The 16,184-nt window shown below is 49.6% G+C and overlaps 1 protein-coding gene across 1 annotated transcript; it reads left to right on the forward strand.

The window, feature by feature from the left end:
* Positions 1 to 1,238: 1,238 nt before the first annotated feature.
* Positions 1,239 to 10,328, forward strand: LOC131756220 (cytochrome P450 4F2-like). The gene is made up of 8 exons (XM_059063120.1): positions 1,239 to 1,436; positions 2,762 to 2,906; positions 5,726 to 5,779; positions 5,872 to 5,999; positions 7,619 to 7,740; positions 8,527 to 8,797; positions 9,946 to 10,011; positions 10,194 to 10,328. The coding sequence occupies exons 1-8, from the start codon at positions 1,239 to 1,241 to the stop codon at positions 10,326 to 10,328; spliced, it is 1,119 nt and encodes a 372-aa protein (XP_058919103.1).
* Positions 10,329 to 16,184: the final 5,856 nt, after the last annotated feature.

A 16,184-nucleotide genomic window follows, 5' to 3' on the forward strand; every position in this document is an offset into this window, starting at 1 on the left:
GGTCTTGTGCATAAAGCATGCCTACTATGTGCCGGGTAATCTATGTAAAGCACACCCTTTTTGTGTTGGGTGCTCTATGTAAATATGTCTACTGTGTGCCAGGTGCCCTACATAAAGCATACCTGCTGTGTGTCATGCCTCCAGGTGCCCTCTTCCGATTGGTCCCTTTATCCCCTGAAGCTGATGCAGGTAACCCCCAGCCAGGCTGGATTCTCTGTTTCTGCTCCCAGCAGTCATGTCTCAGTCCAGGCTTTTGGTTGCTTGGAGGCAGGGCTTGAACTCCTGCCAGGCTGTGTGCCTCAGAGGCCAGAGGCTTCATGGTTCTGAGCTTTTCTTGATTCTATGCCAAGAAATGGTGTATGACGTCCTCCTGGCCTACATGTGGAAATGAGCACCGGAGATGTGTGCCCTGCTCACCTGGCACCTGAATGTTCATGCTTTCACCTGCTGTGCCCTGGCCTTGGAAGGGCAGGGCTGGCTGTGAACTTGGGGTCCGGAGTCACCTTTGCCCACCCCCTAACTTGTTAACATGGGAGGTGCTGAGCACTGAGGACCCAATTTTCACACTGTGACCCTGAGCTGGTTTACAGTCCTCTCTCAATAACAGTCTAGCTCCCTTCCTCTAACCGTCTATTTGGACAGCTGCCAGGTGGGGAGGAGGTAAAGAGGCTGTGGGAATTGGCTGACTCAGCTAAGCCCAGCCTCCCCCAGGTCAGAGGTCGAGCCAGGGAAAAAGGCCTCCCAGGAGGAGGGCAGAGGAAGTTGTATGGGATAAGCGGCTCTTGACAGAAGGTGCCAAGCTGGGGGTCAAGGGGCTGGGGGTCGTAGCCTCGGGTGGGGGAAGGCACAAGGCAGTGGTTCCAGGGAATGAACGGGTCTGGGAAATGAATGGATACCAGTGGTAAGTAAACACACACACACACACACACACACACACACACACACACACACACACACACTGTGTGTGTGTGTGTGTGTGTGTGGTTATCCACTGGTAGTGTGTGTCTTTCTGTCTCTGTCTCTCGATCTTCCCCTGGACTTCCCTGGGTCTCCCTCCCCTCTCCCAGACCTTGTCTGCCTTCTCTGAGCCCTTCTTGCCCCACCCCCAGCACTCACCATCCCTGCCCCTCACTCCCTTGTTCCTGTGCCTCTATGTGTCTCTGCCTCACAGCTCACCATCATCTCCCCCCGTTCCTTCATCCTCAGGAGCTCACCCTCCACCGCGTCTGCCCTACAGGATGCTGCAGCTGAGCCTGTCCTGGCTGGGACTCGGGCCGGTGGCAGCCTCCCCGTGGCTGCTCCTGCTCCTGGTAGGGGCCTCCTGGCTCCTGGCCCGCGTCCTGGCCTGGACCTACACCTCCTACAGCAACTCTCGCCGCCTCCAATGTTTTCCACAGCCCCCAAAACGCAACTGGTTCTTGGGTCACCTGGGCCTGGTGAGTGTGGTCAGCAGGATGGGTCTGGAGCATCCGGGTGGACGGACTTCCTGCAGGGTCAGGAATGGGGCTCAGGGTTTGGGCTGTGATCTAGGACAGCAGAGAAGCCAGGGAGGATGAGAAGCCCCCTTTTTCCTCACTCCTCCATTCCTCCGCTCTGCCATCGAGACCTTCCCCACATCCTGTCCTTCCACCCCTAGCCTGCTTTGGGGTCCATTTCCTGCCTGTCTTCCACACATTAGTGCACCCCACATTCTGCTGGACTGTACACAGCCTCGTCCCCTGGCCTTTCAGTCTCCATGCTGGCCTTGAGGCCTCCTCAAGGGCACTGTCCAGGGTCTGCTCTGCATGTGGCTCACTTCCTTGTGTTTTTTCATTCTGGGCTACAGCCTCCCCACAGGAAATGGCTATCACCTCCCCACCCCAACCTACAAGGGCACAGGTCCCCACCCCCTCCCCTTCCTGGGACCCCCTCCTCTTCTCTTACTCCCCTCCCTCCCCCCAAGATGTCCCAGTGGGGCCCTCACCCAGTCTGGATATAGTTGGCCCTCACTTCTTCTTTCTGAAATCTTCTTAGATCACACCCCCACTCCACCCACCCAACTTGTGCCCCAGACCTTGACTTTTGACTTGGCCCTGCTCATGATTAATTAAACAGTTAATTGTCCAATTACGTATTAACCATCTTTCCAATCTGATGACAATTCAGGGGAGCAGACACTACAGTGCCCAGTCCAGTTCTGGCATATAGTAGGCATGCAAAATAAATGTTTGATGACCGAGGTGATGAACTTGCTGTCACTTCCCTGAGTCAAGGTCAAAGGAATGGGCATCCAGCTCCTCCGGTCCAGAGTGGCTCTCCTGATGGATGGGCAGAGTCTGCAGCTGTCCTCTGGGGTCAGCCAGGGCTGGAAGTTCCCAGGTCTGGAAACCATTTAACATGCAAGGAGCCAGAGGCTATGTGGGACAGAATATGAACATATGTGGGACCAAAACCCAGGGACAATTCTGAGGCCACCTTGCTACCCACAAACCTCCTCCATGGGGATCTCCTCTCGTGGCCACCCCTGGGGCTGGAACCACTCCCAGGACAAGAAAAATGTGTCTTCTCAAGCCAAGGTCACCTTCCTGGTGGACAGAGAGCGTGTCTTCCCCCTGTGCCCTGGGATACACTCTGGGGACATGAAGAGATCCCCCAGGACTCTCCGGCCCCCAGAGTGAAGGAGCAGGAGGAAACAGAGATTCCCTCCATCTGTGCAGAATCCCCCACACTGTCCACTGCAGTGGTTCCTTCTGGGGATTGATGGCCCTTACCTTGCTTGCAGTTTCCCCCCACGGAGCAGGGCTTGAGGGGCTTAACTCAGCTGGTGGCCAACTACCCCCAGGGATACATGCTCTGGATGGGCCCTACCACCCCCCTGGTCATTTTCTGCCATCCCGACTTGATCCGGAATGTCGCCAATGCCTCAGGTACCCATGCAGAGCTTGTGGTGGTGGGTGCAGAGGCATATCTGAGTACAGTGAACCCCTCCCTTCCAAGCTTCTATGTGACCCCTCCCGGACCCGGGCCCTTCCTCCCCACTTCTCTCTCAGCCATCTTCCTCTTTCCTTCAAGTATTCACCAGACTCCATCTCACTGCCTCCTTCCTCTTCTCACTGCCATCTGCACCCCACCCTCATGTCCTGGGTGAAGGACCCCCCCCCAACAATCTTGAGGACATAGATCTGGACAGAGAGATCCCTGACCTGGTGTGGTCAGGAATTGGCCAGAGGGTGATGGGCTGTGGCAACTCAGAGGAGAAGCAAGATTTTCTGCTGGTGTATCCCAGAAGGCTTCCTGGAGGAGGAGTTGCTGGAACTGTGTCTGGATCGATGAGCAGACATTTTTTAAAGCAGAAGGTAGAGTGGTGCAGTGGGCATCCATAGCATCCCAGGCCCCCTGCCAGGCCTGCCCTCAGTCCCACCCATCCCCAGGCCCAGAGCAATGAAGACTCGTAGCTGGTGCAGGATCTGGACTGCTGTTTCCATGACATTCACCTCTCTGGTGGGTCAGTTCCTTTTACACTATCCTACAGCTTGACCACTTCTAGTTCAGTGCCCTCCTTCCCCAGTCCCCAGGAGTCTCCCAGAGAAGACTCCACCCAACCCTGATGCCCTTCCCTTGCCCGTTGTCCCTCCTGTCCGCAGACAGACCAGGCAAGCAGGGGAACAGGCAACACCTGACAGAAACCTTGGTTTTGACACCAGAATACTCGGTGACACTGGGAAGGTCCCTGGCTCTCTGGCTACTGAAGTCTCTTTCAGATGTTAGTGGTGTTAGTGGTGGAAACACCACCCTGTAGGATCTAAAGCAAAGAAAGGGAATCAAGTGACTGTTAAGTCCAAGGAGGGTGTCTTCAGGCACAGCTGGATCCAGGTCTCAAACAATGTCATCAGAAATCTGTTTTCCTCCTTTAGTTCTGTGTTCATCTGTGATGGCTTCACTCTCATCTTGGTAAAGATGAAACCCAGAAGCTCTAGCCCCATGGAATAGTGAGCTCATTTCCATTTCCAGGAAAAGTTACAGGATTCCCTTTAAATTCCTTAACCTGTATCATAGGACTGATTCCTGTGTTGCTGAGATTCTGAGTGCCCTGTCTTGGCAGGCATAGGGCCTTCTGAGCTACTGTTTTGGGGCTCAGAGTAGTTTGATGGTTAAGAACTCAGGCCCTGGATTCAGACAGACCTGGGCTCGTGTCTCAGATTTACCATCCGGGAGACTATGGGCAAGTGACTTCATCCTTCAGAGCCTCAGTTTCTTTGTCTGGAAAATGAGGATGGAAGAGAAGTCAGGTGAACATGGTGTTTGGGATCCAAACAGGGAAAGAACATTTCTATCCTGGTGAACAGGGGATCCTATTTGTCATGTATAGAGGGTGTGTGGAGGGAGCCCAGGAGGAGGCTGAGGACAGACAAGCAGCTGCTGGAGGTGATTCATGGGTTCAGGCCTGGATCCCTTCCTTGCAAGTCCTTCCCTCTGGCAGCCTGGAAGAGTGTGAATTGGGTCCTTTTTGTTCCTGTCCAGATTCGGAGCTCGGAGGAAGGTCTCCTGTACACACAGAGCCAGGCCAGCACCTATGGGATGTGTGCCATTGGTGGGTTGGACCCTGGCATGTGGTCACCCACATCTTCCACCCCACCTGCATCAAGCCTGTGCTTTTTATTCCAGGTGGACACCTCCCTGGCCACAGCTTGCCCACTGCCATGGTCTCTGTGTTGCCTCCAGGTGGGCAGGTGACCAGGGTGCAGACAGAGAGGGCTGTGACAGAGATGTCACTGCCTCTCTGTCACCTGGACTCCCACCTGCCTGACCTGCGGTCATGTCTGTGCAATGTCTGCTGCATGGCCACGTCTGGTCACGTTTATATTTCTACCTGGATTCTGGTTACAGCTGGTGTATGTTATAACAGGTGACACCCGGTATATGTTTCCACCTGAGCTCAGAGATGGTCTCAGTTATGCCTGGGGCTCAGCTGTGGCCAAGGATATTTGAGGCATGTCAGGATCTGTCTGGTTCTTCTCCGAGATGCCATTAGAGATTGTCTGGTTCTCCTCCTGGTCACGTCTGGGCCACATTTGAGGTTTGTCTGAGGTGTGGAACTCAAGATCACTCTGAGAAATGCCTGAGACCTTATGTGAGTCATGTCTGATGCAGGTCTTGGGGTATATCTGGGTCACACCTGGTTCACATCTGTGATAACAGTGTATTTGAGTCCTGTCTGGAGCCTGCCTGGGGCACATTGAGGTCACGTCAGATTGCCTTCAGGTCCATGGCAGAGCTGTTGTGTCATGTCAGGTTGTACCATGCATGTCGGGGCCTTTTCAGGACATGTTAACACATGGGGCCCTGTCAGATGTTCAGGAGAGGTGAGAGTGCTGGGGCAGATATGGTGTCCTAAGTCTCTGTACAGACGTTTTGTAAAGTGCTGGGCTATGCCTGTGTGTTCAGAACATGCTAGACCACGTAGGAGCCATGCCAAGGCACGTTGGGGTATGTTGTGTCATGTTGGGTTGTGTCTCAGCATATAGAGTTGTGTCTATGGGCTCTGTCTTTACTGTATTCTGTGCTGCAGCCTGGTCTGTTCCACCCTCCCTTCCCCCCTCCTCCCAGTTTCCTGTGCTCTTGGCCCCATTCCTGCTATGCTGGGCTTGGAGGGGGAATGCAGATTCCTGGCTGGGAGCCTCCACCCCCCACCCAAATCCTTCCCCTCCCCTTCTTCCTGGCCCCTGATGGTCCTCATTCATGCCAGCCACCGTCGCACCCAAGGACGTGCACTTCTACGACTTTCTGAAGCCCTGGCTGGGTGAGTAACTGTGAGTGAAGGGGGTTGGGGATAACCTTGGAGCCCAGAGGAAGGTGTCGCCCTTGCCCACTCCCCGTGGCTGTCTCTGCTAGGGGACGGGCTCCTGCTGAGTTCCAGTGACAAGTGGAGCAGCTGCCGTCGCATGCTGACACCCGCCTTCCACTTCAACATCCTGAAGCCCTATGTGAAGATTTTCACCAAGAGTGCAGACATCATGCATGTGAGTATCTTGAACCCAGGGTCCCAGCTGGAGTCTTGGGGACAACAGAGACTCAGATACATCTTGTCTGTAATTCTGGCTCTTCTGGGTGGCTTGGGCCATTGTTCTTTCCTTCTGAACCTCAATTTCCTTGGCTATAAAATGAGTATAATGTGATCCCTGCTTTGCAGGGTGATCAAGATAACATAATGGACCCATGTCCCTGGCACATAGTAGGTGCTCAGAGTGTGTTATTTTCTGTTTCCCCTCCGAAAAGCCTTGGAATCTTGAGACACGGGTTATGATTATGATGAATATTGTGTAGTAGTTATGCCTGAGTAACATATCACTTCCAAAAAATGAGGGTTTAATATTGAGAAGTCTGTGAGTCAGTTGGCCAGTTCTTCTGGATGTGGATGGGGCCATTCATGCATCTGTGATCAGCTGTGGGTCAGATAGGAAGATTTGCTGTGCTGGAATCAGTCCTCTCACATGCTTGCAGCTTGGCTGACTGAAGGTTGATCTAGGATGGCCTCAGCTGGGACGACTGGACACTCTTTCATGCAATTCTCTCCCTCCAAAAGACATCTCAGGCTTGTTTACATGGCAGGAGCAGGGTTCCAACAGACTGACAGGAAGCTGCAATGCCCTTTGGGGTCTGGGTTTGGGATGATCACCTTATCATTTTCCCCAAGGTATTGGCCAAAGAAGGTCCAAGGCCAGCTCAGAATCAAAGGATAGTGAAATAGGCTCCACCTCCTAACAGAAGCTGCTGAAAAATCACATTGCAAAGGGTTTGGATATAAACATATGGAAGTGAAGTACTGCAGGTCAGGATTTTGTGAAGGTTGGGATTTTTTTCATACTTGGGAGCTGCAAGTGAGCTTGTTACTGTTTCATGGATTTGACCTGAAGACATGAGACTCCTGGGTCATAAACCAAGGACAGTTTATTACCCTCAGCACAACAAAGAGCATGTGCTTCTTGTTGGTTTGCATTCTTCCTCCAAGTTACCAAACCCCATGAGGATGACACGGGTGGGCTTCTATAGATACCAGTCATGTAGTATGTTGTATTATCGCGGGAAGGAGTATAGGTTTAGGGACTCTGTGACTTTTATAGTTACTAGAAGCGAGCTTGATATTTGTCCAGGGGGAAACATAACCTCACTCCTCAAGGTTGTTTTCTACAAATACAACTCTGAGAAATGGCCCAGATAAAGAACATAAGAGTCTTGCAATGTTTTCTGGCATACCCAGCATTAAAGGGCAGGGGTGCTCAGGGCGCATGGAGGACACCTCTCTCAATATAGGGGATATTTTCCTAATCAATTTATAAAAATGATGATGATGAAAGCTAACATTTGTTGTGCACTTACTTTATTCATTGACTTTACCAAGGATACACAGAGTGTAGAAGGAAGAGCCAAGATCAAAAAGCCAAATCTCCTAACTCTGAGCCATGGGGACTTCATGTCCTAACAGTAACAACTTTTACTCCTACCCAAGCCTGGTCTTCCCCGGGGATGGCTGCCTGGGGCCAAGAGGCAGGGTCTGGGGGAGCCCATCAGGTGGTTGGGATTGGGTAGGGGCTCAGAGGAGGCAATTCCCAGCCCTAACCTTGTCCCCTTCTCTGTCCAGGGCAAGTGGCAGCGCTTAGTCACGGAGGGCCACGCCCATCTGTACATGTTTGAACACATCAGCTTCATGACCCTGGACAGTCTGCAGAAATGCGTCTTCAGTTTCGACAGCAATTGCCAGGAGTGAGTCTTGGCCCAGGGTCTGGATACATGAGCCATAGATGCAAGGGAGTAGATGGGGGAGGGAGGACTGACCAGGGCTATCAGAGGGGCCTTCCTGGAGGAGGTGGGTCAAAGCTTGATATTGAAGGACAGGAAAAGGGAAAGAGGAGTGATCATTTCAGGTAGGTGGAACTGTTTGATAAAGGCCAGGAGCCTAGAACGATCAAAGTGTGTGCAACCGTGAGGAGACACCTTGGAAATAAGTTTGGAGGAGTGGGCAGGGTTATATCTTAAGGACATTCTGAAGCCATACAAAGAAGATATGAACTTTATTCCAAGGTTTCCAGGGAGCCATGGAAGGTGTTTGATCAGATGAGGGTCTTGGTTAAACTTGAGCTTGGACATCTGACTCAAGAGAAGACTGACTGTAATGTAGACAATGGATGGTGTTGACATTGGATGTAAGGAGAATAGAGAAGGGACTGGGCCATTAACCAGCTAGCAGAGGATAAGTTCTGAGTCGTGTGGACAGTTTTGGGAAGGTGAAGGGGCAGATACTGGGTGAGAGACAGAGGGGAGAAGCATGATATCTAAACTGTGCTCTGGGTGCCTGGGGCATGGAGGCAGCTCACAGAGATGCGATGTAGAGGAGAAGACTCTGGAGAGTCTTATGTCCTGGGTCCTCCCCACACTGTATCTGCGGGCCATCTGTTCTTGCAGCCTCAGTTTCCTAGAGGGAGCTAACTCCCGGCTTCTGGCTTTCAGATGTTTTATGTTGTTGGCTCCCTTCACGCTCTCATCCTGCAGGAAGCCCAGTGAATATATTGCTGCCATCTTGGAGCTCAGTGCCCTAGTGGCAAAATGGCACCAGGGTATCTTCCTGCATGTAGACCTCCCGTACTACCTCACCCCCGACGGGCGGTGCTTCCACAGGGCCTGCCGCCTGGTGCACGACTTCACAGATGCTGTTATCCAGGAGCGGCGGCGTACCCTCCCCAGTCAGGGCATTGATGACTTCCTCAAGGCCAAGGTTAAGGCCAAGACCTTGGACTTCATTGATGTGCTCCTGCTGACCAAGGTGGGCTCCTCTGGTATCTGAGTAGAAGTATTAGAATCGACCTCGATTTGATCAAAGAGCTTGGACGGGAGGCAGAGGGTACTGGGGAGCCATGTGAGGTGCTTGAGGGAGGGATGGGTCAGGGGTAAGTTTTAGAGATGAGTGTGTGGAATCCCCCTACAGGGGATTGCTGAGTCTGAAACTGTGAAGTCCTGAGATTTTACTCTACTTCCAAGTTAATAAGTTAGTCTGTGTGTGTGTGTGTGTGTGTGTTTTGTTGTTGTTGTTGCTGTTGTTGTATACATACATAACCCTGGATCAGAGCAGAGCATTTATTTCTCACAGCAGTAACAGTACCCAGAGTAGAATTTAGCTCTTTTTCCCCATTCCCAAATTCTTTTGAGGGCTCCATGCCGCTTTTACCTGTCCATGCAGCCATGGTTGCATCACAGGGGAATTACCTCCAGATACTGAAAGTTGGAACTTATACAGGACAGCTGATACATCTGCCCATTCTTCTGTATGGATAATAGGGATAGGGATAGGGATATGGAGAGAGTAGAGAAGGGAAGAGAAGAGAAGAGAGGAGAGAAGAGGAGAGGAGAGGGGAGGGGAGGAGAGGAGAGGAGAGGAGAAAAGAAAGAGAAGAGAAGAGAAAAGAAGAGGAGAGAGAGATTGTTCTGGAGCTTAAACAAATCCTCTTTGGTGAGAAGGCAAAGTCTATAGGTTCTATAGGTTTATAACCCATTCCTTATCTCCAGGAGACATAAAGAATCTCTGTATTTACTATCCTAGCATGTGAGCAAGTGGCTTTGGGGCAACGCTCAATCTCTAGCTTCCAAGGTAAATTGCCATTCAATCATCCTGTAACCCAGATTGCCAGCAACTTGTTTCTCAGAAACTCCTCATCATGAAGAAACATGAAAATATTTATGAAAAAACATGAAAATATTTATGGATCATTGATTCCTTTCACCAGGGAAAACACAGGAGACAAGAAGATCAAGGAGGAGACCTACAAGGTGGGGCCTCTGGTGACAGAGGGAAGTCTAGGATTTCAGGGTGGGCTTGGGGTTCTGGATGGATGGTGGAGGTTCAGAGATTTTCTCAGTTTAGGCTCAGGGGCCCTCAGAGCTAGTGTGATTCTGCGGATCTTGCTTTCTCTCCAGGATGAAGATGGGAAGGGATTGTCAGACGAAGATATCCGAGCTGAAGCTGACACCTTCATGTTTGAGGGTGAGGGTCCCAGTGTGGGACTACAGAGGGGGCACGTGTCTCTCCATCCCAGGGACTTGGTGTGTGGACCCTGGACCACGCCATCCCTCCCCATCCTCCCCATGGGCCTTACTGTGATGGTGCTGTCCACCCTCTGGTGCTGAAGTAGCCCAGATAGCCAAGCCTTTCTGGATGCCCTTCCGGCCATGACACCACAGCCAGTGGCCACTCCTGGATCCTGTACAACCTTGTAAAGCACCAAGAATACCATGAACGCTGCCAGCAGGAGGTGGAAGAGCTCCTCAGGAACCGTGAGCCTAAGGAGATTGAATGGTGAGTGCAAGTCCTCCTGGTGTTTTTATGAGCCCCTCTCATTGGCTCTGCTCCCTGGCTGGGGAAGAGAGAAAATCTTTTTGTGGATTCTGTCATTACTGCTTAGTGGGAATAGGAGCAGAGCTCTGAGGCAGGATCTAGTACTCAGCAAGGGTAGCAAGACAAAGTTGCAGGCTTTTGAGACAGAAACCCGGATTTCTGAGATAATTAGCAACAATGTGTGAGCGCAGATATTGCCACTCAGCACATATTCAGTCAGTGAACTTCCCCTCCACTCTCTTACTTTTCTCTCTGAAATCACATGTTTTCAAACATCTTCACTCCCTGAGTGAACATTTCTTCCTCTACATTTTCTCTTAGTGACCAGCAGATGTCTCCATCACACCCTTTCACATCGTGCTTTGGCTGCTGGATTATGCATGTGGGACTGGACGTGATTTACCTCTGTGTCCCCAGGGCCTACAACAGCGCTGGACACACAGTAATGACTCAATATGTGTCTCTTGTCTTACAAGAGTTCAATGGCAAAAATTCTCCTCTTGTCCAGAGTCCAAACTCTCAAGCCTGGGGTTGAATGTCCTATAATAACACACAGATTTTCTGATGGCATAGTAAGTGGCATATATTGTGTTCATATGAACACAATTAATCACCAGAACCACCCTGGCAGCTAAAGTCTGTTATTACACCCAGCTTGTAGGTGAAGAAATGGAAGTCTAGAAGTTTGAGTAACTTTTCTCTGAGGTGAATGGCTTGTTGGTGATGGAGGAGCCGCAGTGCGTGGCAGGCTTCACAAGACCTCACACCAGTGGGGGAGAAGCTTTGCCCATGCCCAGGTAATCAGGTGAGTCAGGAATCTCAGGGTAAAGTATTTTTATTCACTCTCATGTGCTGGGTACTATGTACACCTGAGTAGTTTGACCGATAGTGGGTAGAGGAAGCTTAGGATCCTCATAACCCCTAGGACCCCTCCTGGACTCTCATGGTCATTCACCATCTCACCCCTAAAGTGATGAGTGATTCAACCTCATCACTCCACAGTCCTAGAAGCTTTGACTATCATAGCACTCTGTGAGTCTGTGTATATGGATCCTAGACCCATTGCCCACTGCCCAGCAGAATAAAAAGCTGCCCCGGGATGAGCTCTGGAAGTCTTGTTGCCTGGCAATGACCTTGGTGCTGCTTCTGTAGCTCATTATCCTTGGTTTGGCCCTTGCCAAGGGTGAGGTGGCCAGACCATTGGGATCAGAAGGAAACAGGCCCATAGTCTTCAGTCTACAGACATGGGTCTTACGGGACTAGGGTAGAGAAGGAGTGGCAGGGGTAGATGGATTGCATTCCTGGTCAGCAGGATTTTAGAAGTAAACTATCTTCCCCCTCTCAGCCTGGAGGATTTTTAGGGTGGGAGGAAGAACCAAGAAGTGGTCCAAAGGTCTAGAACATATCACTTTGCTCCCCCCACTCTTGCGGTTCATATGTCAGATGCAGAATGAACTGAAGCAACTGGACATAAAATGTGAGTGCTCATAGGAATGATGGGATTACTCCCTTCCCCCCCACATATCAACCTTTTCTCCTTCCTGGTTCTTTACCAGCTTTTCTTCATGAGTCTGTTAGTCTTTTTTTTTTTCATGTCCATCAACTGGAGAACATTTATTTATAATAATCCATTCATATTCTGAAAGGGTCTGCAGTTATTTATTTATTTATTTTTAAAAAAATTCAGCTTTTATTGACATATAAAATCAGATAGTTATTTATTTATTTATTTAATTTTAACATCTTTATTGGAGTATAACTATTTTACAATATTGTGTTAGTTTTTCCTTTACAACAAAGTGAATCAGTTATACATATTCATATGTTCCCATATCTCTTCCCTCTTGCGTCACCCTCTCTCCCACCCTCCCTATCCCACCCCTCTAGGTGGTCACAAAGCACAGAGGTGATCTCCCTGTGCTATGCGGCAGCTTCCCACTAGCTATCTAATTTACATTTGGTAGTGTGTGTATGTCCCTGCCACTCTCTCACATCGTCACAGCTTACCCTTCCCCCTCCCCATATCCTCAAGTCCATGCTCTAGTAGGTCTGTGTTTTATTCCCGTCCTACCACTAATCTCTTCATGACATTTTTTTTCTTAGATTCCATATATATGTGTTAGCATACGGTATTTGTTTTTCTCCTTCTGACTTACTTCACTCTGTATGACAGACTCCAGGTCTATCCACCTCATTACAAATAACTCAGTTTCATTTCTTTTTATGGCTGAGTAATATTCCATTGTATATATGTGCCACGTCTTCTTTATCCATTCATCTGTTGATGGACACTTGGGTTGCTTCCATGTCCTGGCTATTGTAAATAGAGCCACAATGAACATTCTGGTACATGACTCTTTTTGAATTATGGTTTTCTCAGGGTATATGCCCAGTAGTGGGTTTGCTGGGTCATATAGTAGTTCTATTTTTAGTGTTTTAAGGTACCTTCCTACTCTTCTCCATAGTGGCTATATCAATTTACATTCTCACCAACAGTGCAAGAGGGTTCCCTTTTCTCCACACCCTCTCCAGCATTTACTGTTTCTAGATTTTTTGATGATGGCCATTCTGACCGGTGTGAGGTGATACTTCATTGTAGTTTTGATTTACATTTATCTAATGATGATTGATGTTGAGCATTCTTTCATGTGTTTGTTGGCAATCTGTATATCTTCTTTGGAGAAATGTCTATGTAGGTCATCTGCCCTTTTTGGATTGGGTTGTTTTTTTGTTATTGAGGTGCATGAGCTGCTTGTATATTTTGGAGATTAAGCCTTTGTCAGTTGCTTTGTTGGCAAAGATTTTCTCCCATTCTGAGGGTTGTCTTTTCGTCTTGTTTATTGTTTCTTTGCTGTGCAAAAGCTTTTACATTTCATTAGGTCCCATTTGTTTTTTTTTTGTTGTTGTTGTTTGTTTTTTTTTTTGCGGTACGCGGGCCTCTCACTGTTGTGGCCTCTCCCGTTGCGGAGCGCAGGCTCCGGACGCGCAGGCTCAGCGGCCATGGCTCATGGGCCCAGCCGCTCCGCGGCATGTGGGATCTTCCTGGACCGGGGCACGAACCCGTGTCCCCTGCATCGGCAGGCGGACTCTCAACCACTGCGCCACCAGGGAAGCCCCTACTTCGTGATTTTAAAGTTTTGGTCTTGCTGGAGTTCCTGAGGAACTCTTTCACACTGGTGCCGAGATGCTCCCCACCCCTGGCAGCAAGAAATCTCTAGAAAAGAATACAAGCTAGCCTCTTTCATTTTCTTCATTAAAGAGCAACTTGACCTCTGATCCTATAGGTATCCAAATCAAAAGAGAACCTGGATGTGATTGGGTATCCACAATGAGTCGGGCACCCAATGTCTTCTGCTGACTTATGATTCCTTAGGCTATCAGCTTCCTGAGGTCAGGAAGTCTGTCCATCTTGCTCACCATCACACCCAGCACCAACATGGTGCTTGGAAGATACAATTGATTGACATATATTTCTTGGGTGGGCCAGTGCAATCCCCAGAATACTGAACAAACCAAAATGTTGGCTTATAATGTTTACTGTGAGAAACCTCATTGCCATCCAAAGCAGTGGGAAACAGTGTGTGGGAGGCTGTGTTTGGGGTCAGAATGACCTGGTTAAATCTTGCCTTCCATGTTGCCACCTAATTAGATGGACATCTTATAGGTATATTCCACATCTGTGTAAATACTAGGATGTTCAGAGCTGTGACATCTATATGTCACATTAGGTATATCCACTAGTAAAGGACTGTTAAACAAACCTTGGTTCATTCATACGTGGAACACAGGCAGCCATGAAGTCCATTTAATCCTTGGACTTCATCAGCATCCTGCTCTCCCTGGCGATCCCATCTTCTATCATGGTTTTCTGTACCTTGGGCACACAGGTGATCCTCAAATTCTTATCTTTATCCCTGTCCAACTGCCTATTCAATACCCCCAAGTGGGTATCTAGGAGGCATCTCAAACTTAATGTGTCCAGAACCTTGGATATTCTTGTTACCATTATCATCCTTTCTCTTTCTCTCTTCCTCACTCTTTCCTCCCACCTTCCCTTCTTCTGTCCCTACTTCCCTTCTCTTCTTTCTCTCCTTCTCCATTTCTCTTTTCCTCTCCCAATCTCTCTCTTCCTCCCTTCTTCTTCCTCTTCTTCCCCTTTTTCTTCTTCTCCTTCCTCTTCCTCTCCTGCTTCTCCTTCTTTCCCTTCTCCTCCTCCTCATCCTTCTCCTCCTCCTCTTCCTATTTTTGGGGGTGATGAAAATGATCGAGAAGTAGATATAGAGGGTGGTTGAATAACATTGTGAATGTGCTAAATGCCAATAAATCGATCACTTCAAAGTGGTTAATTTTAAGTTATGTAAATTTCACATCAAAAATAAAAACAAGACAAAAGCACAACGAAATCCCACAATAGTACTCTTATTTTATGTGTTTGTGTTTCTTCACTTGCCACATGCATATGAAGGTCCCTAAGGATGTCCATCAAATTGATCATTGTGATCGCATGGCTGGCCACTGCATGACTTTTAGCCTGGTTTGCAGCATTTCAATTATTTAGCAAGAAGAAACACACATTTGTGTGCTGATTTTTAAAATTTTAAAAAGACATGTAACTGAGCAAATGCCCTGAATGGGCAAGAAAGCAGGTGGAGAGGCATGTCGGGCAGCCTTCTCAGCCACAGTGGGCAATGGCGGGGCTGCTTTCCTGACGATGTCAGCAGCCAGAGCCCCCAACCCCAAATTTGGAGAGCATTGGACTCTGCTCAAGCCCCTGAGAAGCTCAGGTAATTGACTCACCCCTGTCAGGCAGGGAGGAAGGGAAAGTGAGGACAGTCTCCCCGAGGTTGCCCAATGCCTCCCAGGGTCCCCAGGGGTCTTGCATACCTTGGGGACCCTGGGAGGGCAAATGCAGAGACAGTGGGACCACAGAGAGGGAAGGCAGCGGGCAGGGAGCAGAGACAGCATAAACAAGGGCGGTGTGGCTCAGGTGAGCTCCCCACCCGGCTGGCATTATCAGGGCGGCAGGCTGCTTGCCTTGCAGCTCTCACTCGTAAGGCCCTCACCTGCAGGGAGACACCAAACTAAGACCCCCAGTTGGAGTGAGGCAGAAGCAGGTGCAGAGTCCGGACCCCCAGCTGAGTCATCTTCCCTCCCTTCCACTTGACTAGGAGAGACCTGGGGAACCAGCATATGCCACAGACTCAGAGCAGCCACCCTGCTTATACAACTCCTTGTGTAACTTGAATTTAAGAGGTGGGAGCAGAAAGCAGTGGTCGACTTCCTGGGTTCAAAGTAATGTGATGATTGCTTTGCAGGACAAGTGAGGAAACTGAGGTGCAGAGAGAGAAGAGCTACTGCTCTAAGTTACCCTGAACACCCGTCTGACTTTTAACCGCTGTCCCCACTCCGTTCTGGTGAAAAACCAAAGGTGAAATGATTGTGGCAGGCAGAGAAAAGAGACGAGAATTTAGGATGGAGAGGCTCCAGCCACCCACCGAGGGTGTAAATTATTAGGGAAGCACCAGGGTGGGCAGGTGTGGTGATGGTTAGGAGTCAGGGAGGAAAACAGGCAGAAAAAAGGGAGGCAGGAGGTGGCTGAGATGGGAGGGAGGATGCAGCGAGGGGAACCTAAACAGCTTCATTGAGAAGAGAGAGCCAGGATGGAGGAAGACAGGTAAGGCAAGGAGGTGGAGACAACACAGACCTGGCCTGTGGTTCTCAACCAGGGCCAGTTCTGCTCTCTAGGGGACACTTGACTATGTGTGAGGGTACTTCTGATTGTATACAATTGGGAGATGATACTGGCATCTAGTGGGCAACA

The sequence above is a fragment of the Kogia breviceps genome, chromosome 4 (genome assembly GCF_026419965.1).
Source record: "Kogia breviceps isolate mKogBre1 chromosome 4, mKogBre1 haplotype 1, whole genome shotgun sequence".
Lineage (NCBI taxonomy): Eukaryota > Metazoa > Chordata > Mammalia > Artiodactyla > Physeteridae > Kogia > Kogia breviceps.

What these genes read in the sequence shown, in the direction of transcription:
- LOC131756220 (XM_059063120.1), top strand. Translation starts at nt 1,239, where the DNA reads ATGCTGCAGCTGAGCCTGTCCTGGCTGGGACTCGGGCCGGTGGCAGCC. An exon ending in TCTTGGGTCACCTGGGCCTG is followed by an intron (nt 1,437 to 2,761) that starts GTGAGTGTGGTC and finishes CCTTGCTTGCAG; the next exon opens with TTTCCCCCCACGGAGCAGGG. An exon ending in TTCGACAGCAATTGCCAGGA is followed by an intron (nt 7,741 to 8,526) that starts GTGAGTCTTGGC and finishes CTCATCCTGCAG; the next exon opens with GAAGCCCAGTGAATATATTG.